General features: G+C 42.1%; 1 protein-coding gene across 1 annotated transcript in view; it reads right to left on the bottom strand.

Moving 5' to 3' along the window:
- Positions 1–644: 644 nt before the first annotated feature.
- Positions 645–27659, bottom strand: part of LOC147097064 (complement C1q-like protein 2) — a 32270-nt gene continuing 5255 nt past the window's right edge. The window contains exon 2 of the mRNA XM_085972846.1: positions 645–3771. Coding sequence (XP_085828972.1) covers positions 3592–3771 — 180 coding nt within the window. The 3' untranslated portion in view covers positions 645–3591. The remainder of the gene's footprint in view (positions 3772–27659) is intronic.

The raw sequence follows: 27659 nt of genomic DNA, 5'->3' as shown, positions 1-27659 counted from the left end.
ATCCTTATGGATACTGTGAGACGACCAATTTAGGGCCAAATTCCGGGCAGTTTGTGCTATGCAGTTGCACCCATCAGGAACTCAATTGAGACTGCACAAACTTAATTCAGTTAGGACTCTGACAGCTAGTGGAGAGAGAGAGGGAGGACATTGTTCATGCCATCAATTCAGGCTGGATTTGTCCATTTCTCAGAGATGAAAGGATAATGTTTTAATTCGCTTCACCATCCAATCCACATCCAGTATAGAGGAAGACAATCCAAGCATGTTACTGTTTAACTGTATGGCCTACTCCTGCTCCTAATTCTTATGTTCTTATTAGATTTTTGGACTCTAGGGGAATCAAGGGATATGGGAATTGGGCGGGAAAGTGGAGTTGAGGTTGAAGATCAGCCATGATCTTATTGAATGGCTCGAGGGGCCGTATGGCCTACTCCTGCTCCTAATTATTATGTTCGTATGTTCTAACCTGTTATGGCTGAGCTCGGATTTGTGGCAGCATGAACACTGAGCATTTGGATCCAATATAGGTCTACCTGTTTGATCCTCCTACATAGCCATAGTTACAGGCTACCACTGAGGAGAGAGTTACTTATTGTCACATTATTGTCGTATGTCTTTAGAAGCCAACAGATGAGGTTGACAATAGGGGTAAATATCAACCATTTTTGCACCTTTCGTGCTGTGCTGGAGCAGGGGGAGGGTGGAGTTGTCAAAAAAAAGAGGCCAAACCAGGAATGACTTCACTATCACAGATGGGTGGCAAAACAATACAAGAGGACTATGGGGTGGGCACACTAAAGCTATTTCTCCTTAATCATTTTATTAGACAAATTCATTTGTTTTTTTTGTTAGAAGGAATTACCCTGTACTTGGGTTGAGACTGTCCAAACTCATTTCACTTAGGATCCTTGCAGCTAGCAAAGAGAGCGTCAACGTTCACCCCAGGTTTGAAGTGACTGGCGCCATCAGCCCATATACTCAGTGATGCACTGGATAAAAGCTGACAGTTTATTCATATCAGGCACTGCACTGCTTCTGCACATCATCAGCTCCTAAACCATGAAAAAAAGTGGGTAAGCTGAACAGCCACCATCAGGGAGGAGATACTATTTGAGAATAGGGCAATCTGTGACAGGAGAAGCTGGAATTCATTTGTCGAGTATTTCAGATGGATAGAGAAACCATGTGAATCTTGTGCAAAGAGTGTACATCTTCTGTACAAAATGGCTTACAGTGCTTATGCTATTATGAGTGATATGCGCACAGTACAAATCAGTCTTTACTCAGCGTGCATGGCGAACTTGCTTCCTTTCAGTTCAATCACAAAGGCCCTATTTACATGAAGGTGGCATCTTGTGATGAACCCTTGTGTTAAATAGTTTGTCAAATGGTTTTGGCACTTTGAATGTCTATCTGTGCAGAATTTGCAAGGGGGACACCTAAAATTCTAAGTTAATTTGGCACAGTGCTAAAACTAGGTGGTGTACTTGTTAACAGAATCAGCCAACAAAAGTATTGGGTTCTTGTGGTTTGGTATTCATGTAAAGACCAACAGATGTCATTCGAGGCCTCAAATAGTGATGTTCTTGTCTTGCCGTATTTTTCACAGAATTAATCGCTAGCAACCTTGCACTTCATGGGACGCGAGCTCAAAATTAGAAGACGTTTCTCAACAATTAATATCTTCATCAACAAAGAATTTCAATTGATAAACTCGTCGATGTGTGCAAATGGCAGAAACAAGTGCAAAATCAATTTTGGCAACTAGAATGCCACTAGTCGTCAAATTAAGCGTCTTTAACACTTACATGTATAGCGCCCCAGTCAGTAACATTGCAGATCTGTGTGGCTTTCTGGGTAAGCCATACAGGCAAAACATGTGGAGGTCAGTAAGAATGACAATCTGCAATCCTTCTGACAATAGTAATTAACAATGCCCATACTGTCAGTGAACAATTGGACAGAAATTCCAAGCAGAAAGAAGCACTAACAGACCACTTCCCATCCTGCAGCTGTTGCAGGGGTTTTGGTATCACCAGCTGTTGCCAAATTCTGTCTTCAGCCAGGTTTGGTCAGACTAGGTTTCTCTTGCTTAGTTAGGAGTTTTCTCCTACAAATATCTCTATACAAATGCTCACCGTGTTTGTACAAAATTTCTGTGTGCACTTGGATTTAAAAAGCCCACAGAGTAATTTAGTACAAGCATGTTAAGTGTTTGTATGGGAGCAGTGCTGGTCAGAACATATACCCCAGTATTTCTTCTTTCTGTCAGAACTTTCCTCCCTTTATTGGTTCACTGACGAGGTATTCAACGATGTCAAGGATGGAAACAAATCATCTTACTGATGAACAGAAGCTGACTTCTGTGATGTGACTTCACAGCACCTAAAACAGAGTGGATGTGATGGTCTGGTGAGGGGGTTGTGCAGGTGTGCGAGATAAAGGTAAGACCAAAACTGGTGACCCGCAGGAGGTGAATCCCCAACCGAACTACTGAGAGCAAACATTTTCACTCTGACAACTAGTGGACCCTTATTTATTTTGCATATTAAGTGGCGTTAACAACAGGGCGCAGCCAGTAATAAGGACAGACATTTCCTAAATTTGACCTTGGTGGTTGCTGGGAGTGTCAATCATTAGACCTGGAAAAACTGCACCATTTAAATTAGGTAAGAAAGAAAGAAAGCGAGAGAGAGAGAGACTTGCATTAATATAGCGCCTTATCACAATGAGCTTCTTTGAAATGCAGTGACTGTTGGTACGTAGGCAAATGCGGCAGCCATTTTGCGCACAGCAAGATCCCACAAACAGCAATGAGATGATTGACCAGTTAATCGGTTTTTGGTGGTAGTTGGCTGAGGGAGGAAATAGTGCCATGGGATCTTTACCATCCACCTGAACCATTGAAACAGGGAGATGGGGCCTTGAGTTTTCTTACCAAGTTTATATTGCTGCCCCTATTCTCAGTAGGCTGTTCCACTGATGATGTCACAAGTTGATTGACAGCCAGGCTCTTTCCATTATTGATACAAGCATGACATCATCCAGTGGAACATGACACATATCAAGCAGGACGCAAAATTTAAGGAGCAGGACCAGGATTTGGGACTTTTTGTTCTTTAGGTTAAATAATGGAGCCATTACCTGTCAAAATACTGCTAGGTTGAAAATTTGATTGAAGTGAATGACAAATATGCATCTGGCGCATATACTTGCCTTAAAGTCAGATTGTGACGTGTTAGTTAATTGGCGTTCACTCATTATTTAACCCTCTGGATTTTTAAATACTGTTTGGTTATTTTTAGCGCCATTGCCTTTGCTCATCACAGTAATGCTACTTACTGCTCTCACATTCAGTCAAAAGGTCAGAATATGTTAATGGATCAATTGATACGAGTGCTAAAATAAAAACAAATCTACTCATTGTGAAGTGAGAAATAAAATTGCAAAAGAATCTTCTCATTTATCTATTGAACATTTAGGGGTTGGTGGGGGGTTGCTAAATTCTGTGCTCCATTAGACCTTCTGATCGACACTAAACACATTCCTCCCTGGTTGGTCTGCAAAAGGACACAAAGGCGCCTTTGCTCAGTCTGGATAGATGATGAAACCGGAAAAGGTGCTATACTTGTTGTTATTGCCGCCATGAACTTTCCCTCCGTCAAGCTTCACGTAGACTTCGTCTCCAACGTCCAGGTGCAAGATGACACTGTTGCTGGCGTAGTCATAGTTCTGATCAGCATCTTGGGCGATGGCACTGGCTCGAACCTGAACCGAGATAGAACACAACAGATATCAGTGGGATTAAACAATCTCTCAGGTTATCTTCTTCCCCTCTTATGTCTCCCTGCTATTCTCTAAGAAAATGGACAGGCTACCCCAGACCAGGGCTTTGCCCATTGCAGTTCTGGAGTCAGGCATTAGGGGGTGTGCAAGGGTAGTGAGGATTGACTCACTCTTTGATTTTCCCTCATTCTCCTAGGAGAAGCACGTTCCTCAGATCCAATTTGTTTTGTCCGCAAATGTTTCAGAAATCAAAGCACAGCTCAGTCGAGCATTTTCCTCAGTCGAGCATTACTGGGAATTCACGAAATGGAATTGTATTCAGAACCTGCCCAATTACGGTGTACTGCATTGCACAAACCGAGGGCGTTGCTGAGCCACTTTAAGAAACCTTTCCCCATTAAGAACACGAGAGAGCATGTATGAGAAAAGGTAATTTGGCCCTTCTGCCTTCTTCCTCCCATGGACCATATTCAATTTACCCTATAATTGACTCTATCTTACTCAAATCATTCTCTTGAAGGAAAGTTTGGCCAAGTTTCTCCCTTGCTTTCTCTCCAAAAGCAGGAATCAGGAGTGATACAGATCTGTGTCTGCTTGTTCTGCTTCAATTTCTGACACATTCACACATGAAATGCATCAAAACAGATCATGAACTGGACTGGTTCTCATTTGTCTTACTTATGTCTCTTGCTGGGGCACACATTACATGTGGAACTCCAGAATAAAACTGGATGGATTCTTGGAGGGACTGGGTAGTGTAATGAGTTAACACACTGGGGTCGATTTTAATCCACAGTGGGTTTCAGGCATGCGAGGAAATGCACTCAAGGACAATTTTTAACCAAACTATTAAAAGAAAGAAATGTAAAACAGACTTAGTCTGAGCTTTCTTTTTGGAATGTGTGTTCAGAGTAAAGCCAACCCCAGCCAGGATATCACAGACCTGTCTCACAGTGAGCCTCTATATGGGGTGAAGGTTGTCCAATATACTGACTAGTTACTTATCAGATGTGTGAGTGTTCCATCCAGGTCCATGTTTAAAAACTGATTTCTCTGAATTGATCTGTAATAAAATGTCCGTCTTCCACCAAATTCTTAAACCAGCTACTGCTCATACCAAAATTACCACAGAGCTTTGAAAATGTCCTAGGGTTTAGTACAAATCCTCTGGAATTTACAGATGATCTAAGAGGACCTCATAAGATAGCCTCCACAATCCTGTAAGACTCCTACAGGATCACACCAGCAAAACTGCAAATCCTCAGACAGTCACAGAGCTATACACTGGAACAGAACAGATCAATGTACAATGAACCCTAGTGAATTTGTACTGTAGGTTCCTATATATAATTTAAAACAAAACCAATTTGATATTTTGACAATAATGATCTCAGTGAGAAAGGAATTTCCCTCGCACAAAATAAATAAAGTCAAAACCAATGCTTTGTATTGTAAAGTTTCCTATTACATGATCTTCATGCCAAAGCCCTTGGATATGACCCAGGTTATATATACCCAGCTGCTTAAAACATAAATCCAGGCTCCAAACAACTTCTGTTCAATATGCCAAATACTCTATCTTCCTTCCTTTTGTTTGAATTATTTCAGCTCTATAGTAAAAACAGATTTTGCTTTTTAACCCCTGCTCTCCCGAAGGTGCTGATCCGTGTTGGGGCACTGTTCCATGGACAACAGGCACCTTGCAGCACCTCACCAGGTGCCTCTCTTTCACGGATGAACCATGAATATTAGCAGGCTATTCTACCAAGAAGGGCACCACAGTCAACCCCATTGCAGACACCCACACCCCGTACACTTTCCAGCACTGGCACCAAATGTAATCTCGACACCGAAGTCAGATGTTCTTTTACCTCACCTGGCTGAGATCATCTAACGTAGCACTTCCTTATCTGAGGAAGGATATACTTGCCTTAGATGCCATAGATTCACTATGAGGAGAGATTGAGCCTATACTCTCAGGAGTTTAGAAGAATGACAGGTGATCTCATTGAAACATATAAGATTCTGAGGGAGACTGACAGGGTAGAGGTTGTTTCCCCTGGCTGGAGAGTCTAGAACTAGGGAGCATAGTCTTCGGATAAGGGGTCGGCCATTTAGGACTGAGATGAAGAGGAATTTCTTCACTCAGAGGGTTGTGAATCTTTGGAATTCTCTACCCCAAAGGACTGTGGATACTGAATCGTTGAGTATATTCAAGGCTGAGATAGATAGATCTTTGGACTCTAGGGGAATCGAGGGATATGGAGATCGGGCGGGAAAGTGGAGTTGAGGTCGAAGATCAGCCATGATCTTATTGAATGGCGGAGCAGGCTCGAGGGGCCGAATGGCCGACTCCTGCTCCTAATTCTTATATTCTTATGTTCTCAGACCAGGAACAGAACCACTGGATCTTCCTGATCAGTTTGGCTAAGTGCAATACCAGGTGTAGTATTTACGAATTCTGCTTACAACTAAATTTCTGCCCACCCTTTAGGACAAGCTTTCTATACTGGACTTGAATTAAATGGTAATGAATGAAACATGTACCAGAATGGACAGTTAAATTGCATACAGGTTTATCACTCTGTATAATATATATATATATATATTTTGGCAGGGGATATCTGTTCTCTAAACAACTGCATACTCTGTTGCACTAATTTAAAAAAAATGTTTTCTACAGTACAATGCCGCTGCTCAGTGCATGACAGGAACATTCTGCACTGCCAAGGACCACACTTTCTAATATGACGTGTCCCTGAGTCTACCCTTGACAGGTCCCAAGGCATCAACTGTCAGCACCAATTGTTGTTTTCGCCCCTTCTTCACATTCTCAACACATGATCAATCGTGCAGCTTAAAAGAGGCAATGCGCTATTCTTCAAAGCTATATATAAAGAAAACTAGCCTGCGTGCTGCCTTGTTTGCTGTTGCTAAGGTGAAAGATGACTAGAAGGTGCAGCAATTTTCTTTTTCTGCATCCAGGAATTCATCTAGAGTAACCTAATGGTATGTCAGGCAGCATCTGACTACACTGCCTCATTGAATTGCTTTGAACTGATATATTGAATAACGCTCTTATATCAGGAGGAAGTTCTCTCGCCACCTCTCTTGCTACCCTGCACCGCATATAAGAAAAAACTCTAGCTTACAGGTCCCACCATCATAACATTTCCTATTATTCTCTATTTTAATCTACACTACTATGGGCTTGGGGACTCTAAACTTTCCTCTGTTGTTCCCTCTAAAAAATACTTGCATTTATATAGCGCCTTTCACGACCACCGGACGTCTCAAAGCGCTTTACAGCCAATGGAGTACTTTTTTTGAAGTCACTGTTGTAATGTGGGAAACGCGGCAGCCAATTTGCGCACAGCAAGCTCCCACAAACAGCAATAACTACAAGTAAACTGTCCTAAGTGCTCTTTATCTTCCCTGTATCCTCGCTGTGCTGAAATCAGGACTCATTCTTCTCAGATCCTCAAAATATGGAACTCCTCATCTCCCTCAATCTTCTCTTCCTCCTTCAATTTCAGACTTTTAAGACCCGAGCCTGGCATCACAAAAACCATCCTTCTCAATTGATCTGGTCTTCCAAACCTTGGTTGTATTCTGTATTAAAGACCTTTTCCCTTCATCTACATTTTTCAATTTATAAAAATTTAAACAACTGCATGACATATTTCTCATGGGTTCTTTATTCACATCCAACATCATGTAGATTAAAAACTATAACCAGCATAAAAATTGTATTGAAACTTGAATCTGGATTTATTGCTATGCTGTAGTTTCCAAGTAATTATCATTGCATAGCTCCTCAAGCCCTCTTAATTAACCCTTTCACCTATCGAAACCTAGGAGAAGAGTTGCTGGCTCACTGCGTTCTATCACTGCGGAGAGTTCACTGAACAGCACTCACTGCAAAAACTGACACTGGAATTTGCATCACATGCAAACTGTTCCCCATGCAGATGCACACTGTTTATACCGGTGACATGTACTATTTACAAAATGCTGTACCCATAGATACAAGATAAGTCAATACCAGCCCCTCCATCACTGGCTCTCATCTCTTCGATGGGCAGAAGATATCTACGGTAACCTAGATAGCTCACAATACACAATGCACAGGAGTTGACACCAGGACATATACACAAGCCATGAAATACCAGGCGCGAGTAGACAGTCAAATCTTTACCTGGTGCCTACTGCAAGTCTCTGAGCCAAATGATTTTATATGACAATTATTATGTACTGCAGACTGGGTAAATTGCATAGCAAAGGTATTGATATTGGAAAGCAACACAAATTATGCTGATAATTAAGAAGTTTTGTAACTGACAAACTCTGACCACGGCAAAATGGCAGTATGTCTTGCATTACAGAGAGAAAAATCAAATTGATTGACTGGGACATTCTGACTTCTAATTCTAATTAACATTGCAATGTGTGAACATTTTGATACATTTGCACATTGGGAACACAAACACATGAAAACCTCCGTAATGTTGTCAGATGCTGCAAGCTTAACATGTATACCATGACTGAGCATTGGAGCCTCATGTGAATGTCATAGAAATGCCTGGGATAGAAGCTGTATGGAATCTGCACATCATCTTGATTTGTAATGAATAAACATTTTGTCATGTGTGTCCTGTTTGACACAGTCTCATCATGAATACCATTTACCGTACTGACAGGACTCTGAAATTTCAGCGCCGAAGGAGGCCATTCAGCCCATTGTGCCCATGTCAGCACTAACTCCACATTGCAGCTGGCTGTCTACTCTAATCTGATTTCCCTGCAACCGCTCATATTTCCCTCTTCGTTAAATCTTTATCTAATTCCCTCTATAAGTTGTGAATGAATCAATAGCCACTTGCAGCAAGGCATGCCATATTCTAATAACCCTTCACGTGAAAATAATTTCTTGTAACCTTCCTCTTCATGCTTTTAGTATTGATTCTGCTGATAGGGTTAGATGAATTAGGGTGGGAATAGGCTCGTGTAGAGCTTAAACACTGGCATGGACCAGTTGGGCCGAATGGCCTGTTTCTGTGCTGTACATTCTATGTCATTCGAAGTTGCTACTTGTGTGACGTCTTGATATCAAGAGCATGCAGCAGTGTGAACACTCGGTGGAATAGCCTGTGAATGTGGGTGTATCTCTACCACATATACAGTACATGTTTCTACTGGAGGATACTGTGAAAGGGTATGTACATTAGATCCTGTTTAACCGCACAGTATTGGGACCAGAAGATGTTACTAATTAAACAAATATATGCACTGCAATTCCCTCCCTAAACCTCTCCGCCTCTCCACCTTTCTTTCCTCCTTTAAGATGCTGCTTAAAATCTACCTCTTCGACCAAGCTTTTGGTCACCTGTCCCACTATCTCCTTCTTTGGCTTGGTGTCGATTTTTGTCTGATTACACTCCTGTGACGCACCTTGGGACGTTTTATTACGTTAAAGGCGCTGTATAAATGCAAGTTTTTGTTGAAGGCAAAAGCAGGGCAAAACTGTGACAACTGAACCCCTCCTCCACTATTTCCATGTTTTCTGTGGAACCGCTAGTAACTGACATCATAGGGGAGGAGTTCCCATGCACACTAATGAGAAATATGAAAATATAAGATAGTGATATCTGAGGATATTGATGAGTAAAAACAGGTTACATCAATAAATATTTATAGCTAAACTTTAAAGCCTTTTTCCCATTGGATCAATACAAACACATCAAAGAGCTCCTCTGATGGCTTAGCTTGTTAAAGCAATGAGTAACAAAGCCATACAGATCAGGAAGGTCTCCAGTGCAATCCCTAGTTTGTGCTGCATTTGCTGATCTAAGCTGGGGTAACATTAGGGGTGCTTTCATTGGGGAAAATCTGCCAGAGTTCCTGCTTCAGATTTCTATCCAGTGACCTCTTAGCCTGTTGTCTTTGGGTGAAGACAGGATGAGGCAATGTTGTGATGCTGCTCCCACAGGTGAATAGCTTGCCAAACTCATTGTTCAGACTTGCAGTTGAGGAATGATGATTTGAATGAGGTACTGGAGGGTGAGTGGAGCCTGTAGAATCATACCCCAGCACGGAATCAATGATTTCAGAATAGGAGGAGGGAAGGGGGAATTTGGAGGAAAATTGGGGGGAAAAGGATGAAGCAGAGTTTACAATAAAAAGATGTTCCAGTATATGGAACCCTATTTACTCTGCAGGGTTACATTAGTAGAATGGTTAAAAGGGGAATGCCTAAAGAAAACTGAATCCACTTCCGACTACTAAATAGGAAAAATCCAATCTGGCTTAAATCAAATAGAACTGTCTCATATTGTCCAAATATTGACTGATGCTGAGGTAGCACTGGTGAAAGATTGCTCAGAGAGCTGGAGGAACAATCAATAGTGGTTTACAATCCCCGAGGCTCAAATGGTCATTTAATGCCAAGAATTAAAGTGCAGACATGTAGAGCAACATTTGGACATGTTGTTTTTAATCTCTGCATGTGGTTTAAAATAGAAACAAGACTTTAATGTACAAATTGGTGTCCATCGTCCTGGTGCAGTATTTTAATATCCAGCCTCAAACTATCAAGCAGCTAGGACATGGGGACGGAAATTGTTAGCGATGATCTATTTTTATTACTACATTTCTGACAACCCACACGTGAATTCATACAGATTCATGGTCCATAATACACAAATAAAAGTGGGAAAAAGAAAAAAAAACACTGGAAATCTGAAATAGGAACAGAAAATGCTGCAAATATATAGTAGGTCAGCCAGCATGTGAAAGATGAACGTTTTGCATGGGTCCCTTCATCGTAACCAGCACAGTCAGGTTGAAGAAGTTCCTTTACAGGGCTGAGAAAGAAAACTCAGGGAATGCCAAGGAAACAAAGAGAGGCTGCACTCAAAACGTTAACCTAGCTTCCCCTCAAATAGCGTCTGGTCTGCTGTGCATTTTCTGTATTTATAGATCAAGAAAGAAAGAAAGACTTGCATTTATATAGCGCCTTTCATGACCTCAGGATGTCCCAAAGTGCTTTACAGCCAATGAAGTACTTTTTGAAGTGTAGTCACTGTTGTAATGTAGGAAACACGGCAGCCAATTTGGGCACAGCAAGCTCTCACAAACAGCAATGTGATAATGACCAGATCATCTGTTTTTAGGTTGGTTGAGGGATAAATATTGACCAGGACAGATAGGTGCAAGCCTGCTTCACACACCATAGCCATAAAAGGAACAGCTGAGGCTTCTCCCTCAAATCACCCTACCTGACACAGAGCAATATTCCACTTCATTTTTGGGGGCACGGATTGAATTTGCCGTACGGCTTTGTGACGTGCCCAAATTTTATTCATTTCATGGTGGTAAATAGGAACAGCATTTTGCCTCAACTAGCAGCTGGTCCAAACAATGGCAAAGCCATATTGGAAATATGTCATCCTGACAAAGGAGGGACTTGTCTGATGCACAAGGCAACTGCTGCCAACGGGTGGATGAGCAGAAGAAGATTGTATCCTATGCAGCAAGTGTATGCTTCCTTCTCCCCCACCCTTGAAACCTCTTATGAAGGATAAGTCAAAGATAGATTCACTTTAAGCTTAAAAAAAGAATTGATAATTGGTCTTTGTGTTGACTTATAAAAAGATCTTGAATCAGTCAGTAATTAGTCAGCAGTGCCACTAGCAGTGCCTTTGACAGTACACCTAACTCTCTTTTCAGTCTCTGACATCAGCCAATCTGCCCTGTTCTTGGTTGGTTACTGATTCACTGGCCAAGGAAGCTGGTCAATGTATTACCTTCCTGGCAACACAGCAGCACCAACAGCAAACTCAACAAGACTTTTATACTATTCTTCTCGGGTATCATTGCCCTACTACACATGGAACAATAGAGCCCTTCTGAGAATTACATCACTTTTTGCATTTGGATAGGAGATAACCCTATGAACAAGTTGCTCATGTGTACTGTCAAACATAGAATCATAGAGCATAGAAGGTGGCCATTCGGCCCATCGTGCCTGTGCCAGCTCTCTGAAAGAACTACCAATTAGTCCCACTCCCATATGTTAATTGATTACTTGGGATCCTGTCAGGACTCCTTTACTCTGTCCTAGCCCTCATTCTATAGAAGGTTCAAAACAGATCAGAGTCTATGGATACAAAAGCAAAATACTGCGGATGCTGGAAATCTGAAATAAGAACAGAAAATGCTGGAAATACTCAGCAGGTCAGGCAGCATAAGTGGAGAGAGAAATGAAGTTAATGTTTCAGGTTGGTGACCTTTCTATGGAGATAGCTGGTGAGAGAAAGTGGCTGAATCCCTTGGACTTTGACTGAAGATTCCCCTTCTCATTCCACACAGCCCTGCTGAAGGAATGTATAATGAGGCTCATCAGTTTTAGATGAGAGTAACAGAGAGGCCCTTTGGGATGATTATCAAGTGAATTAGGTTCCTAGGCTGATTTGGAGGTGCACCACTGCATAGTCCTCAGAAGGTCACCCACATCTTTATGGCTTTGTGTCTTCCACATCGCTGCTGTTTATCATGGAATCACAGTCAGGCTTCTGGAGGGGAGGTTAATCTATTTTTTTTAATCAAGCTGCTGAATTGCACCATGTCGGCTGTGATTGCAGAAGCTCCTGGGAGAATGGGGGAAAGAAAGGCTGATCTCATTGAGCAGTTTTTCCCTTTCACTTCCAGCTTCTGCTTTTTGATGGTTTTGCTCTCTGCTAAAAAGGAGCAGGAAGCTTTAGGGGCAAGGTTACTTAGCTTACTTACTTACCCTAGATGCAACCCCTGCAACACGACTATCAATTAAAAAAATATTTTAATTCAAAGGCTACTAAGAGAAGCCATCTTAGATGTCCATTTGCTCAGTGAAACAGTGCGTTCGTATGTACTTCAGTGACGTTAACTCCAGGGGATCCCCTTGAAGCCCGTCCGTTTTCTAACATTGGTGTCGGTGTGTTCTTTTTTTTCCCTCAGACTGTGAATCTTTTTTTTCTAAGTCTCTACTGAGCTTTTTGCTATGTTTAATCTCCTTTAACAGCAGCTGTTTTCTGCAGTGACCTGCTCCCTTGGCTCCCATAAGTCCTGATCATATCTAAAGTGGGGAAACATCTAGGGCCTAATTAGCTCAGAGATCTCCAAATGCACTGCCAAAAGAGAGAAGAGGAAGATACATGGAATGTAGATGGGTTTATTGAATAAATTCACATGCTCTGCAAACTGGTTCCTTTGTTTCTGCACATTATTGGATCAGGAAACCTAGTCTGTGTCACCTCTGGATTTAATAACTGAAGCACTATTGTCTTGAGTAAATTTGGCTTACACGTCAACGGTTATTAAATTATTTTAAGATATATATTTTTAAAGAACTAATCACATTTGAATTTAACAATATCTTGTTTATAAATCTTCATAAATAATTAGTCACTTCTTTAAGCCACGCTAAAACTGATGTTTTCATTTGGTAAATTCCGACGCCACTTTTTCTTTGTATTTCTGATTTATTAAATACCTATTTTAAGATATGCATTTTTAAACAGAAATAAATCAAGGTTTACCAAACATGATTGGATCAATAAAAATATGATTACAGTCTAATTATTTATTAAATGTTTGTATTAAATTGTAAAGTAATTCCAAATAAATAAACTTAGCAAATCAAGGCATACTGCAATAGTATTTTGAAACCAAATGTTTGGTTTACTTCAATGACACAAAGAAGCATTACTTTTTGTTCTACACTTTATGCCTGTATTCCTGCTATTGCAATACAATAGATAGAGCCCAAGGAGTCAATTGTACACTCTCTTATCCAATGCAAACAGATTGATATAGATGAGTTAATGGATTTAGCACTTACGCACTTATAGGGCATATTACTGGCAATCAAGATCAGTAGCACATATTTTAATACCTAAAAGAACAATCAGTTCAAGGGGAAATTTACTTTATTACTGGGGAGGAAGGCGAGTCCCATTGAAAGGGTCTTACTGAATTTATAAAGATGCTGAGTCCCACAAGTTAAAAATGATCTAGAATAATGGTGTTGCAGGATTGAATTCTTAACCTGGACACTTGGGAACGTTCCACCAGCTTTCTGATTCTCTCAAACTTTGCTGCATTTTATTCAATAGGTACTGTATTTTAAAATATCAATACTGCAGACATACACTTCCTTCAAACAATTATTTGATGCCATCAGAATGCGTGCAAGCATTTCCACAGAATGAGACAATATAGGGAGAATAATTTGTTCTTTCTTTCCTCCACTCTCCCCTTTCCCTGCCTCTGGACTTGCTTAAAAACTGTTACATCTCTAACGTTTTCCAGTTCTGATGGAAGGTCATCAACCTGAAATGTTAACTCTGTTTCTCTCTCCACAGATGCTGCCTGACCTGCTGAGTATTTCCAGCATTTTCTGTTTATATACTAAGAAGAGTTGCTCTGGTCACAGTGTGTAGCAACATGGTGAATGCATTCAAAAAGAACAGGTTTACAATGTCCCTACATATAGCAACCAGAATAATTCGGCCCCGCCATAATATTTGTTTTATATATTTTAACAGAGTCAGCATATAAACATAAGTAAAGTTAACTTATGCTTAATTTACTTACTACAGAAACTGGTTCTATTGAAAGGTTAAGCTCCATTATCTTGGACTTGGGTTAACACAATTCACACAATTACCTCTGCCACGTAAAGAGAAAAAATTTTTGGATAACATGTCTTGTCTGCATTTGTACCAAGGCTAGAAACAGAAGGAGAGAGTTGGTCCTAGGTGCACTATATTGCCTGGGTGCATTGAATATTTGGAAATCAGGTGGGTTAGAGCACACACCTGTATAGGAACCCATTTGATCTTCCTCCCATTTAAATTATTGATTTTCTTCAGTGGAGGGGGGGAGGGGGCACGGTGGGGGGTCAGAGCATCTTTCATCCAAAAAAGGCTGGAGTCTTCTCAGCAGGACAGGACTCCCGTCAGAAATTCTGATGGCAAACAGTCCAGCCAAGAAAATGTAGTCATCTAAGAATTCTGTGTGAAATGTTTTCAGAACTCTACTTTGAAGTATGTGACCAGGTAATTGTATGATCTGCAGAAATTCAATTACAGGTATTACCATCAAATGGGAGCAATCAAGGGATGGGTCAGTATTTCACACACTTAAGCAGTATGCTGCTAAAAAAATGTCATCACTTGCAGATAAATGGGATCCTGATGCTGCTGTTTACACATAAACAGATAAGTAGAACCGAGTGCCATCATTAATTTAATTTAATCTAAACTCATTTTTATTCACTGCTATAAAAGCATCTATTTTTTAAATTATGTTCTTACAATCATGATTAAGAGCACAACTCCGGGGAAAGATTCCCAGATGAGCGGTCTCTGGTAAACAGACAGACATTGTTATGTTTGGATCTCACTGACAATATTAGATGAGGGAGAAGAACCCGACTTGCAATTCCCATGGACAAAATTAACTGCTTAACTAATTGGAGGCACTCTGTGTTAATGAAGTTTGTCTCGAGTATAAATCAGAGTCAGCGAAGGCTATTCATTTTCATTTTATTTTGTAAGGTTTAAACAGATCGTTTGTCCCTTTAAATGGCCCTTAGCCTTTAAAATGGATTATGTGACACAGGTAATGTATGATCACATTAACCCTCTGAGTGCTGAAAAGCCTTTACATCTTTTCTTCTGACAAGATCGATAAAATGATTTTGCTTAAATTCCTACTGCTGATTATTATAAACTAGAATCAGACAAAAACCACAGAGCATGCCTTAATTTTTAGAATTCGCCGAATAAAAATTGAAATAGGTGCTTAAATGCTAATATTGTACGACACAGTGATCATATTTCTCTGTTAAAATGAACCTGTTAACAGTACTGGTTCTGCCATATGGTTCAATACTGTATACCTTTATGTCTGCATGTCAGAAATTCAACTGTACCTTCAAGTCCAATACAATAAAGGCAATAGTACCCACATAACAACAGTAAGCGCACAATGTAGTTCATACCATGTGAATCCCTTTGAGATATTTCTGGGATACATGATAAGGTGCTTCAAAAATACAAGTTCTTTTGTTATTTATTATCCCAAACATTAAAAAGATGTCAAAAGACCTGCATGTTAAACAAATGCCACATATCAATGACAACCCGGATTTGGCAAAGAAAATTAATTGTAGTATTATACACCACTAAGCAAATTTAAGACACTAATCCAATCTAGAGGTTCAGATGATGTTCATAAACCACTGGACCTTCGCTCTTGACGTTTATAAATCCCAGAGCAGATTCTTTCCATCTCGCTCACAGAGGTTTCTATTGTGCTAGAAGTAACCCATAAAGGGTTAAAATGGAGAGGTATTGACACCACAAACCATGCAGAATAACTCTTATTAAATGACTCCCAAATTATTCAGCATGCAACTAAGTTCTACGGGGAGGTGTGGACCTGCTGTGTTCCAGAACTGAATCTCAGTGTGATTTTACAGTACAATAGACTGAACCCTGACAATAGCATTCACTTCCCTTTTCCTCACCCGACACAAAAAAATATAGAGATAAGAATTGCTCTGGTCACTATATGTAGTGACTTTGTACACGTTCATTTTTAATACATTTACAACAGCAACACACATAGCGAGCAGTGAAATTCTTTCCCCATACTGATACTAAGTACTAATATGAACATTTCCAAGCTTCATTGTGGGTGACAGTGCGAGATTAGCCTCAAAAGAGAGAAACCAGCTTCACTAAAATATCAGTATAGCTGGAGAGACTTGTGAACTGGAAATAGACGCGGCCAATTCTTCCCATCTGTTGCAGCCAATCAGCCTGATTCTGTGTTTCAATGATTGGTAGGTAAGTGACACGTGTTGATATTCCATATTATATCATTTACACAAAGGGTAAAAAAAATGTAAACTTTAATGATGTCTGTTTGCACGAAGGCCAACATTCCCCAGTACTGAGACAGCATAAATCAATAATCAACAAGGATCTCAGCTCCCACTGTCAGCCAGTTAAAGTGACAGTATCTCATTACCATTGATTTATTAGTCAATTTCAGGTCAATTTCCTAAAGTCAGAATGAGCCACCCAGTTATCACTGGGTTCTGACTTGGGTTAAATGGGGAGGGGGGGGGGTGCAGAAGGACTAGGTGTTGAAATTTGAATGGTTGCATGTTCTTTCATAGGGACAGCTCTTGGCTATTTGTAGGATACTTTGATTAGAAAATAAAATATGATGGAGATTTTCTGTTCCAATTTTCTCTCCTCTCGTGAAAGCACCGACTCATGCTGGGTGTGGTTCCATGGCCAACAGTGGCCCTGTTGTATCTTCCCCAAGTAGCCGCTCATCGTGTGCAAGATCTTAAAGTGACTGCTGTCCGGCTATTCTACCACGGAGTGCATCACAGCCAAACCCAATTGCAACCGTCACCAACATCTGCTTTCCAGCAGAAGTCACTGGACGGAAAATAGAAGGAAGAACTCTAACTGGTTTATATTCTCTGTAGCCCTGGGATGCTGCGGTCAACGCTGAAGCCCCTTCTGAGATCAACAAATTCAATGCAGACCAGGGATCTCCCAAGCCTGTAAAACCTTGCATCATATCATGCATAGACCCACAGGTTTCTGGAGGGAGCCTGACACTTGTTTCTGATTCTATCACTGCACTAATTTTGTGAAATGACGTTCAATCTCCAAAAGCTGCAAATGTGTAACACAATTTCATTCTAGTTCTTCGAAATCACAAATGAAAGCGTAGAAAAGCAGGGTAACAGCATCCAAAATTTCTGTACTGCAACACTGGCATTATACTGTGCATTTACTCTAAAGTATGAATAAATATTACTTTAAAAAAAAGTGAGGCAGGGAAGAATGGCAGTCACAATGTGATGACAGGCGCCCCCTCTCTTCCTAACAGTTCGAGCAGGATTTTCATTGGACCGTGGAGGCGGGATTGGAGGTGTGTGTGGGGTTAAAATCCCAAAATCGGGGGGCACGAACCCATCCCGCCCCCAACCCAACTCCATGCCAGTTTCAAAGGAGGCGGGTACCCGACCCGCACTGGGACCCGCCTCCCCGAGGCGGGAAGGGGATTAGTACCAATTAACTGCCTGTTAACAGGCAGTTTTTAGCCTAATCCCTATTTTCATTCTTGAAGTGTGGGAGTCTCGACAGCTCCAAACCACGCCAAGTTAACGAGGCGGGCCGTCGGGCTGAAGGGCTTGGAGGGGTCGAGATGTCCGGTGTTCAGGTGAGTGATGGGTGCATGAGTGCAAAGGTAAGTGTGTTTGGTGTGTTTAAAGTGATTAAAGAAGTTTTACTTACCTTTACAGCCTTCCTTCCTTCAGGTCTCGGGAGTCCCTCATCTCACCGGCACAGAAAGCAGAATGGCCATGATCTGTCAAAATCTGCAGCATTCAGCTTTCTGTTCCGGAGAGATCTCTAAATCATCCTGAGGGGAAGGAATTAACTTAGAGTACAGATTGTCAGTGTTTGACAGCTTCAAACAGCTGTCAAACGCTGATATTTCATCTGTCAAAAGGTCTTGACAGATGAAATATCAATCTGTGATGTCACCTGTTGCCGGGTGGCCCTTAATTGGCCTGCTGAGCCGGCTGAGCAGGCTCAATAAGGTCAATCAAGTCAAAATCGCGTGGGTTGGCTACAACTCGATGGAGGCGGGACTACAACCCTGAACGTTGTAGTCCCGCCTCCTACCCGACTCCTCAATGAAAATCCAGCCCTTCGTCTCTACTGATGCCCTTGCTCGAGCTTTAGTCTTAGTTCAATCACTGAAGCAGAGTGTATGCCTGCAGAGGCTGTGCCTTCCCCACAGGTGCAAATGCTGCAAATGGGCGCCGTGAATTAACAGAGCACATGTAATTGCGGAAGAGCATCACGGTATTTAAATGTTAAAGGGGAAGAGCATTCTGCTAAATTGTCAAATACACCCGCGTGCCCTCACAAAATCTCCCTCCCTTCGAGCAGTTTCTTATTTTCAGTTATTTCAATATGAACTACAACTGGCATTAAAAATCTAAAAATGGACTTGCAACAAATGCGTGAGGTTATTTAATGATAAAACTTTACATCAATTTGTCCAAGTACAGAGGTTAAAATCATAACAAGGACTAACTAGCAAAAAAACTATCCTGCGTACATCTCTAATCAGTGTTGCATTGAACCAAAATTAATTTTGTACTCTTTGAATTAAAAAATTTCCTGTGAATTTTGAGCTGATCCAGATCAAGGATGTTAGTGCTAGGGAATAAAAAAAAATCAGCTTTTTATACCCAGTGTCAGCATACAACTTGCTCTAGGTCAAGATTGGCATGGCTCAGATGCAGTTCAGAGCTCCCTCTATGCTGCCCCAAATTGCCGTAATCCCCAAGCTCAGAAGAGTGCCCCTTACTGAATCAAGGCAACATTTTCATTTCCCACGCCAGCCGTCCTAATAGCCTCTCTGAGTGAGATTGTCCAATTAGTGCCAATTAGGGCTGAATGATGGGCAGTTTTCTGCTGCAGACTTGCATCGACTGGGAACTAGTCTGAGCCTGTCCAGATTTGTTTCACTAACAACCATCAGCAAGAAAAGACTTTCACCCTATCAGTCTGGACTAAAACTCTATCCCAGAAGTGAAAGGAGAGCATTTTTACCTGCTGCATCACCCAGATCTCACTTTTTGAACTCGGACAATTATAGTAATAGGTTCTTTTCGAAATATTTTTATCCTCAATTTTGCCTTTCCCTCTCCCATTATCTTCCTGTAAGAGCTACTCATTACAGAGATGGTATTATATACAGTTTCTCTGCTATACTGAAACTGTAAATATTGTGTATTATATCAAAGATCACTGTAAAGCAGCGAATCATATAGAGAGGACTGTGTTATAGCGAGGACTGTGTTACACAGAGGGTGTTTTATATAGTGTATCTCTATTAGTGAGTCAGCTCGACATGAAATCAATGCCTATTATTTCAGAATGTTGCACAGGGGGTATTTTATGTGGTTTCTCAAGTATCTGTGATGCTTTAAGTAAAACATGTTTTATTGAAAGATATGGTCATTAAGGTGAGGGGTGTCAATGCTTGCAAGTGGAACACTTTCTTATTTTGGGGAACCCACTATTTGCATCAACTGTCACAGACATGTCTGTCCACAATAGGCCTGGTGAAAGTCTTGTGAAGACAAAGGGGGAAAAATTGGGTTGGTTTGCCCCTCTCGTTAGCGCCCCCGGGGGCGCTAACAGGGCGCAAATCCCCTAGCGCCCGGGCGCTAACACCTCCCACGAAATTCAGTGGGAGGTTAGGGCGGCGATAGCTGGTAGCACCCCGCGCCGCCGGCGATGACATCATCGCCATGTGCAGCGTGCAGCTTGCGCCCCAGCCGCAAACATCTCTTGCGCCCCCTGACCTATCGCCGGATGATATGTGCGACAGGATCAGGGGGTGGTTTGGCAGCGGCGGTGGTACATGTTAAAGGGCAGGTGTTGGGCGGCCATTTTTATTTTGGCTGACTGCCAGCACCAGCCCCATTTCACTTTTGTATGTGGGGTGCCGGCCGCGATCGCTCAGCCCGGCACTCCTCGAGTGCTGGGCTGTTTTCACGGCACCCCGCTCCCCGGTGGTCCAGCAGGGCCTCAGTGCGTGCAGCGCTAGGCTCCTCCCCTTTAATCAGGGGAGGGAGGCCTGCAAAGCCGCGGCGTGGCTGCACGTAGCACTGTAAAATTCAGTAGTAGCGCCCCAAGCAGGAGGTAGAGTGCTTTCCAGTAGCACCCCACCTCCTGCTTGGGGCGCTACTACTGAATTTATGGCTGGGGGGGCGCTAACTTTTTCGGGGCGCTAAAATTAGCATCCCAGCGACGTTAGCGCCCCAAAATGGGAGCCACCCAATTTTTCCCCCAAAGTCTCTCCACCACGAGGGCACCCTCCATCGTGTTGTGTGGCATACCACTGTGCTAAGTAGGACTGGCCATCAATGAGAAGTGAGCCATTGGCAGCAGTAGAATTGTACACCAGCACCACAATCTATAACCTCATCCCTCACTCCTCCATCACCATCAATCTGCAAGACTGTATGTCAGGAGCAGCACCAGGCATACCTTAGAATGAGGTGTGAATCTATTACACAGAGCTACCTGCATATTAAATACCAAAAGCACCAGGCTATAGTTAGAGCTAAGCGGTCCCACAACCAACAGATCTGAGCGCACTTGACATAGTAAAGGCTATGGGCCCTGACAACATCCCGGCTGTAATGCTGAAGCCCTCAGCTTAATGAAATTCATGTTTCTATTTCCAAATTACAGAGCTTGACACAGGCTGTAGGGTACTCACAGCTCTGGGCACTCAAAAAGCATTACAGGCATGAGGCACTTGCCTGATAGGCAAGAAGTGCCATAAAATAACCAGCCAAATGTGCTTCTAAGTTTCCCCCTCTCATCCATCATACATGTCTGTGAATTCATGCCACTCAGCCTGTGTGATGCATGTCCGTAATATACCATGAATTCCTTCCATAACAAGAGACAGATCCAGGGGATCTACTGAGAGGCAAGATACCCCACTACAGTGATAATAGACCAGTTTGAGGGTGCAAGGGTGACTGGGATAGCCCTGCTTTCCTGTATTGTCTCTGGATGCACACTAGGTGACTTGGAAAGTGGGCTCAAGTACACATTATATGGTGAAGTAAGAGAACTCAGCACGTGAAATAGACAGAGGGAGACCTCAGAGGCATGAACAGGCACCCAAGGGATGGAGAGAGGGAGGGAGAATTGAAGGCAAGTGGGGGAAGATGATTGCACAGTGTCCAGTTCCATTCGCAATTCCTTAGCTAATGAAACAGTCCATGCCCGCATGCAGCAAGACCTGGACAACATCCAGGCTTGGGCTGATAAGTGGCATGTAATATTTGCACCACAGAAGTGCCAGGCAATGGCCATCTCCAACAAGAGAGAGTCTAACTACCTCCCTTTGACATTCAATGGCATTACCATAGTCGAAGCCCCCACCATCTATATCCTGGGGGGTCACCATTGACCAGAAACTTAATTAGACCAGCCACATAAATACTGTAGCCACAAGAGCAGGTCAGAGGCTGGGTATTCTGCGGCGAGTGTCTCACCTCCTGACTCCCCAAAGCCTTTCCACCACCTACAAGGTACAAGTCAAGAGTGTGATGGAATACTCTCCACTTGCCTGGATGAGTGCCCTTCCAACAACACTCAAGAAGCTCGACACCATCCAGGTCAAAACAGTCTGCCTAATTGGCACCCCATCCACCACCTTAAACATTCACTCCCTCCACCACCGGCACACCATGGCTGCAGTGTGCACCATCTACAAGATGCACTGCAGCAACTCGCCAAGGCTTCTTCAACAGCATCTCCCAAACCCATGACCTCCACCACCTAGAAGGACAAGGGCAGCAAGGTGCATGGGAACACCACCACCTCCAATTACCCTCCAAGTCACACACCATCCTGACTTGGAAATATATCGTCGTTCCTTCATCGTCACTGGGTCAAAATCATCTAACTCCCTCCCTAACAGCACTGTGGGAGTACCTTCACCACACAGACTGCAACGGTTCAAGAAGGCGGCTCACCACCACCTTCTCAAGGGCAATTAGGGATGGGCAATAAATGCTGGCCTTGCCAGCGACACCACATCCTGTGAATAAATAAATTAAAAGATCAAAGCTGTGGAACAAACAAGAGACGACAGTAATAATGTCAGTACTATTGTATATTATTTTCCACAATAATTAAATCCTGAAGTACAGACACTGTAACCCGATACTGTGCTCCCTGTGTGTACATGCAACACAAATTGGATAATGTTGCAAAAGAATGTCATGTTTGAAGCCTGAGATCTAATTAATTGAGAGAGATTAAAAGTAGACATTGGCGTCCACTCATTCATGTAGGCGCATAAAACAAGCATTCAAACACGTAATACCTTATCATCACTTGCCCAAAGGTCAAAGTTAACACCGAGCTCTCAGCAGTTCCCACCTATCAGAATTATTGCATCTATGTCACCTCTTGAAAAATTGGTTTAATCCAAATTTCTTCACTGATTCTGAATTTTTTGGGGACGGTAAGTGGAATCTGAATTCAAATTCATTTAGATTTTTAAATATCGCAATCAAATCAACAGGGATTGGATTCCAATTGGTTTAATTAGGATCTGGAAATCATTCTGGAGTTCATCCCCGTTAGCTAGAGCGAAACACAGCAGAAATCCATAAATGCACTTGCTGCATAAACATTAACACTCATCTTGATGTAACTTGTATTAAAACCATAAGACACACACTGGTTTACTACTGTTAAACTGATTTAAGTTGCTGTTAAAGATCACAAGTAATTTTCAATGAAACGTTAAATATTTATCCCATAAACTTTATGTATAAGTCAGAGTAAATTGCCCAATTATCCTGTCTTATTTCCATTTAAATGGCTGTGTAAAGTTTTAATTTACGATGATATACTTTGCTAAGTAGCAATTTACACTTGAAGGATTACAGTCGCATTTTGTGCCAATAACAGCTGGTCGGATGCCAGTCTCTGGTGAAGCATGTTGAGAAGCTACTGATGGGCACTCGGCACTTACACCTGCAATGCTGGAAGCCATGCCAGTCAGCAATAAAACCTGGACTTTTGTTTCCTTCTTCTCCTGAAGGTGCAGATCTTTATTGCGTTACAGTTCCACACGCACCCTCCTTCCTCCAGTATCTTGTTTAAGTGGGGATTCTTCCTGTGTGACCCTAGATGGTGAACATCAACAGGCCTTTTCAGCCATGATGGGCATTACAGCTAAGCCCAAACCTATCCTTATCCGACATGGGAGATCCATCTCCATCTTCCCAGTCTATCCCCATTATCTCCCTGCTCCCTGTGGCTAAAAACCCCTGGGTCGTAATCCTGGCGGCTGTGCCAGAATTGGCCCACCAGTCCCCTGAAGCACTGATCCTGCCAACCTACAAAGATTTCCTGGCCTGGGCTCTACTGCTAGGGTTCACATCCACCCTTGTGGCGACTGCTACGCCTCCACTCACTCAGCATACCGGCCTCCATTGATACATTCCCACTGGAGCCAGAGGAGCAGAAACTCCCAGTGTAGGGCATCTCAGCCCCTGGCTCTGCCCCATGGCCCTGTAAGGGGTGGATGGAAGTTCACTGGAATCGGGTCTTTGCCCTTTCCAGGTGCAGGCTCGATGGGCCGAAATGGCCTCTATCTGCACTGTGGGGTTTCTGTGATTTCTGTGATTCTGTGACTCTGCCAGTCTCCTGTTGGAGATACAGGGCTATGGGAAATGTGAACCTTTTGGCCACTGAATGCCTATGCTGCTTTGAAAGTGTGCATCATTTTTCTGTCAGTTTTATCCTATCAATATCTATCATATTAATAAATTCAAAATTGTGGCTGGTAGTATCAGGCATTAGAGCTCTACTGTGTTGTTACCACGCCATTGGGTGGTGGGATATGGGCTCAGATCTGCAATTCCCCCACATAGCGAGTTCCTGATCTCAGTCAGGCTGTCAAGCAGAGGTGCCAGGTTGAGCTGAGGTATTACTGCTTAAAGGTGGACAGAAAATTGCAGAGCGAGTCATCTCTAGCTGCTCTTGCATGCCTGTTAGTGACTGGGACAGATGCATGTATACACGCAAATATGTGGAAGAAATTAAATTAAGCTACATTAATTAGGCCAAAGCAGAGATCAGCAATCATTGGTACATAAATCAACATCAACACTTTTTAATTGTAGTCCCTGAGTACACAAGAACCTTTTCAAGTGTCATTACATATATGTACCTTTTCTAAAACAATAGAATTCGAGGATTTGTGCTGTAAAACCTCTGGATTACAGAGTTACAGCCAGCAGATGGAGGACGCAGCCAGGGGACTGCACGGTTAAAGTCAACAGATAGGGAAGGATACAGCAGGGAAGTTCAGAGCCAGCAGATGAAGAAAGACAGAGCAGGGAGATAATGGAGATAGGCTGGAAACATGGAGAAGGACAGAGTGGAGCTAAGAACAAACTATGTGCATAATTGAAGCAGACTATATTATTGATCATAAAATGAGGAGTATCTAAATGGCAATGGGATTATACCAGCTCTTTTCTGAATTGGGTGTTGTCATACTCAGCTCTTTTACTGAGGGTGGGACATACACCAGCCCCTTTTTCCAAGGTCAAGTGGATTGCAATACTTATTTTTCAATTCATGGAGACCAGGGGGATAGTGACTTCCACTGCTCCCATGAAGTTCACACCCAAGTCATTTATCATAATACAATATCTGAATTTTATATTTATTGTCAAAGGAGGCATGTTTTATGCACTTTGTACTATCTTCTTCATACTTTTAAGAACAAGAAATTAGAACTCTCTCCCTTCAACTTTGAGATCTGGGTTCAATCCAACCAACAAAGAACAAATGAAACTCTCATTTTGAGAAGGAGTTGATGGTCCAGTAGCTTAGAACATTGTCCCTTCTCTTTGTGTCCAAGTCTCTTATTTTCTCTGATGGGGAACTATGTAATTGACCAACACTCGGGCAAAGGTTCAAATCAACCCTATACAATAAGGTTCTCTGTGTGTAGAGGGCCCTGGTGGGACTATATGTTTAGATCACTACCAATTCACCTCTAGGTCCAGAGTTCAGATCTAGCCCAGACAGAAAGGGTAAAACATTACCCTTTTACAGTTGTTATTTGGGTTTAAATACAGCCTGGCAAGAGGGAATGACAGCTTCTTTGCTTTCTTGGATGGTGTGGGCTGTTCGAATACTGTGTTTTCTGAGTTGTACATTGGGTTGGCATACTGTTGTTCCACCTCAGGGATCTGGTTTTGAATCCAGCCCAGATTGATCTCTGTCCTCTGGCTAGAAGGGCCCTAAATTAAATGAGTTTGGTTAGTGCTTTAGACTTCCTAATTTTACAGCAGAATCTCATCCTCAGTGGACATGATTCCACAGCACATATTAACTTGGCATAAATGTGGACACTTTCACTAATATTTGGTTATATTGGATACTGGTGCATGGAATCCAGGACAGTTCTAGTTCTGTGCCAGTTGCACCAGAGTTGAATTGGGTACTTCAGGCCCAACTTGGCTTGATTTCTGATTCTCCATCCTTCCCTCCCTGTGACGAACATCACACACCTCTATCTTTGCACCTTTCACCATGATGGCACAGCTGATGCTGGGAATTCACCATATAGCGAATAACAAGTATGAGCCCACAACTTACCATTCTGTGCCTACATGATTGTGCAGTGCTGTGACATCACCTGGGCAACAGGAGGCAGGCTTTGATCCCACAAACTGTATTTCTGTTCCCAGGAATACTTACTAAAATAACAAGCTTTGAAGAAAGAAAAGGTTTCTTTATTGTCATTTGGCTACAGGTCAATTGATCATACCTGTCCTGGCTGAATGCAGGAAAGTCGAACTGTACAACAGAACTTATAGATCAGGAGCTAATTGAGAAGACTACATGTTTATGTGTAGAAAGGTCACCCTTCAATGCACAAGCAAATTTCTCCCCTCAATCAGCTCTCTTGTCCACACACTCAATGTGAAGTTAGCCTCTCTTGTATTCACCCAGGACAAGCACATCAATCAATTCATAAATAAAAGACAATTGCATTTTATTATATAGAGGATATGTCACAGACAGCAATGAGGTATGATAAATATTCACACAAGTGAGGCTGATGGGATAACTTGCAAGTAACAAAGTCACAAATGAATTATAGTTGATGTCATGAGGTGGTATTCATCATACCCTCCCTGCTGGCTGTGGTCTGTTTTAATTATTTCACGTTTGAAATATAATTTTTAAAGACGTTTTTCATTTTAAAACATTACAATCGTGGAGACGTGACAAATATCTCACATACCACATGTGCTATCATTTAAAATCTTACATCAGGGATTTTTGGTAACCTTTTCAGTGATTGTGTCAAATGGGGAGGGCGAGGGAGGAGGAAGGCTCAGTTCCTGGAGGAGCTAGAATAATCTACTCAGAAGACCTCAATACCATGCTGCAACACTGGCAGTTGTGGCAACTTTATGTTGCTGCAAAGTTTCACAATGCAGTCAATTTATTAAAGTAGAATCATACAGCACAGAAGGAAGCCATTCGGCCCATCATGCCTGTGCCAGCTTTTTGAAAGAGCTATCCAATTAGTCCCACTCCCCTAAGCAATAGTTTAATTTTATAAATGTCTCTAACTCAACTAAAAACCATATATGCAACAAATTTCAAGATACGCACCTGAATTGCAAATTCCAGAAAAAGTACCAACAAAGATGGACAGCATATCCATTCATGAAATTAGGGTAAAGTGCAAGTATGAAATGCCACATAATCCTAGATATTACAAAGGGAGATACCTCTATATTTACCGGTGTCTCTCAAGTTACCTCTTTGTTGCCCCATTTTATGCTTCAGAACTGCTGGTTACTGGCAACCTATGAAAGCTCTTCCTGTGACTTCATGAAAGGGGGGAATTGAATTTTCTTCAATTAATATGATGTATTCCATATTCAACCCATCAAGGCTGTTCCTTCTGCAGGCCATATACAACCTACTGTACCATGGACGGAGGAAAGGTTCTACAAAGTTTCTCCCTGCCCCACCATGAAAGTAGATTGATTCAAACTCCAAAATACTTATTTTAAATGATATTACATTATACTTTTCACACCAGCTGCCTTCCTTCACATGACATTTTGTTTGTCCCATCATATTTCACACAGTTTGATCATCCCCATTTGTACTTATCCTCAATCCCATTCCTCAACACAT

This window comes from Somniosus microcephalus, chromosome 33 (assembly GCF_052327205.1).
Source record: "Somniosus microcephalus isolate GS21.2 chromosome 33, FLI_Smic_1.0, whole genome shotgun sequence".
Taxonomy (NCBI): Eukaryota; Metazoa; Chordata; class Chondrichthyes; order Squaliformes; family Somniosidae; genus Somniosus; species Somniosus microcephalus.
The sequence above is the reverse complement of the archived record's forward strand: the minus strand, read 5'-3'. Positions and strand labels throughout refer to the sequence as shown.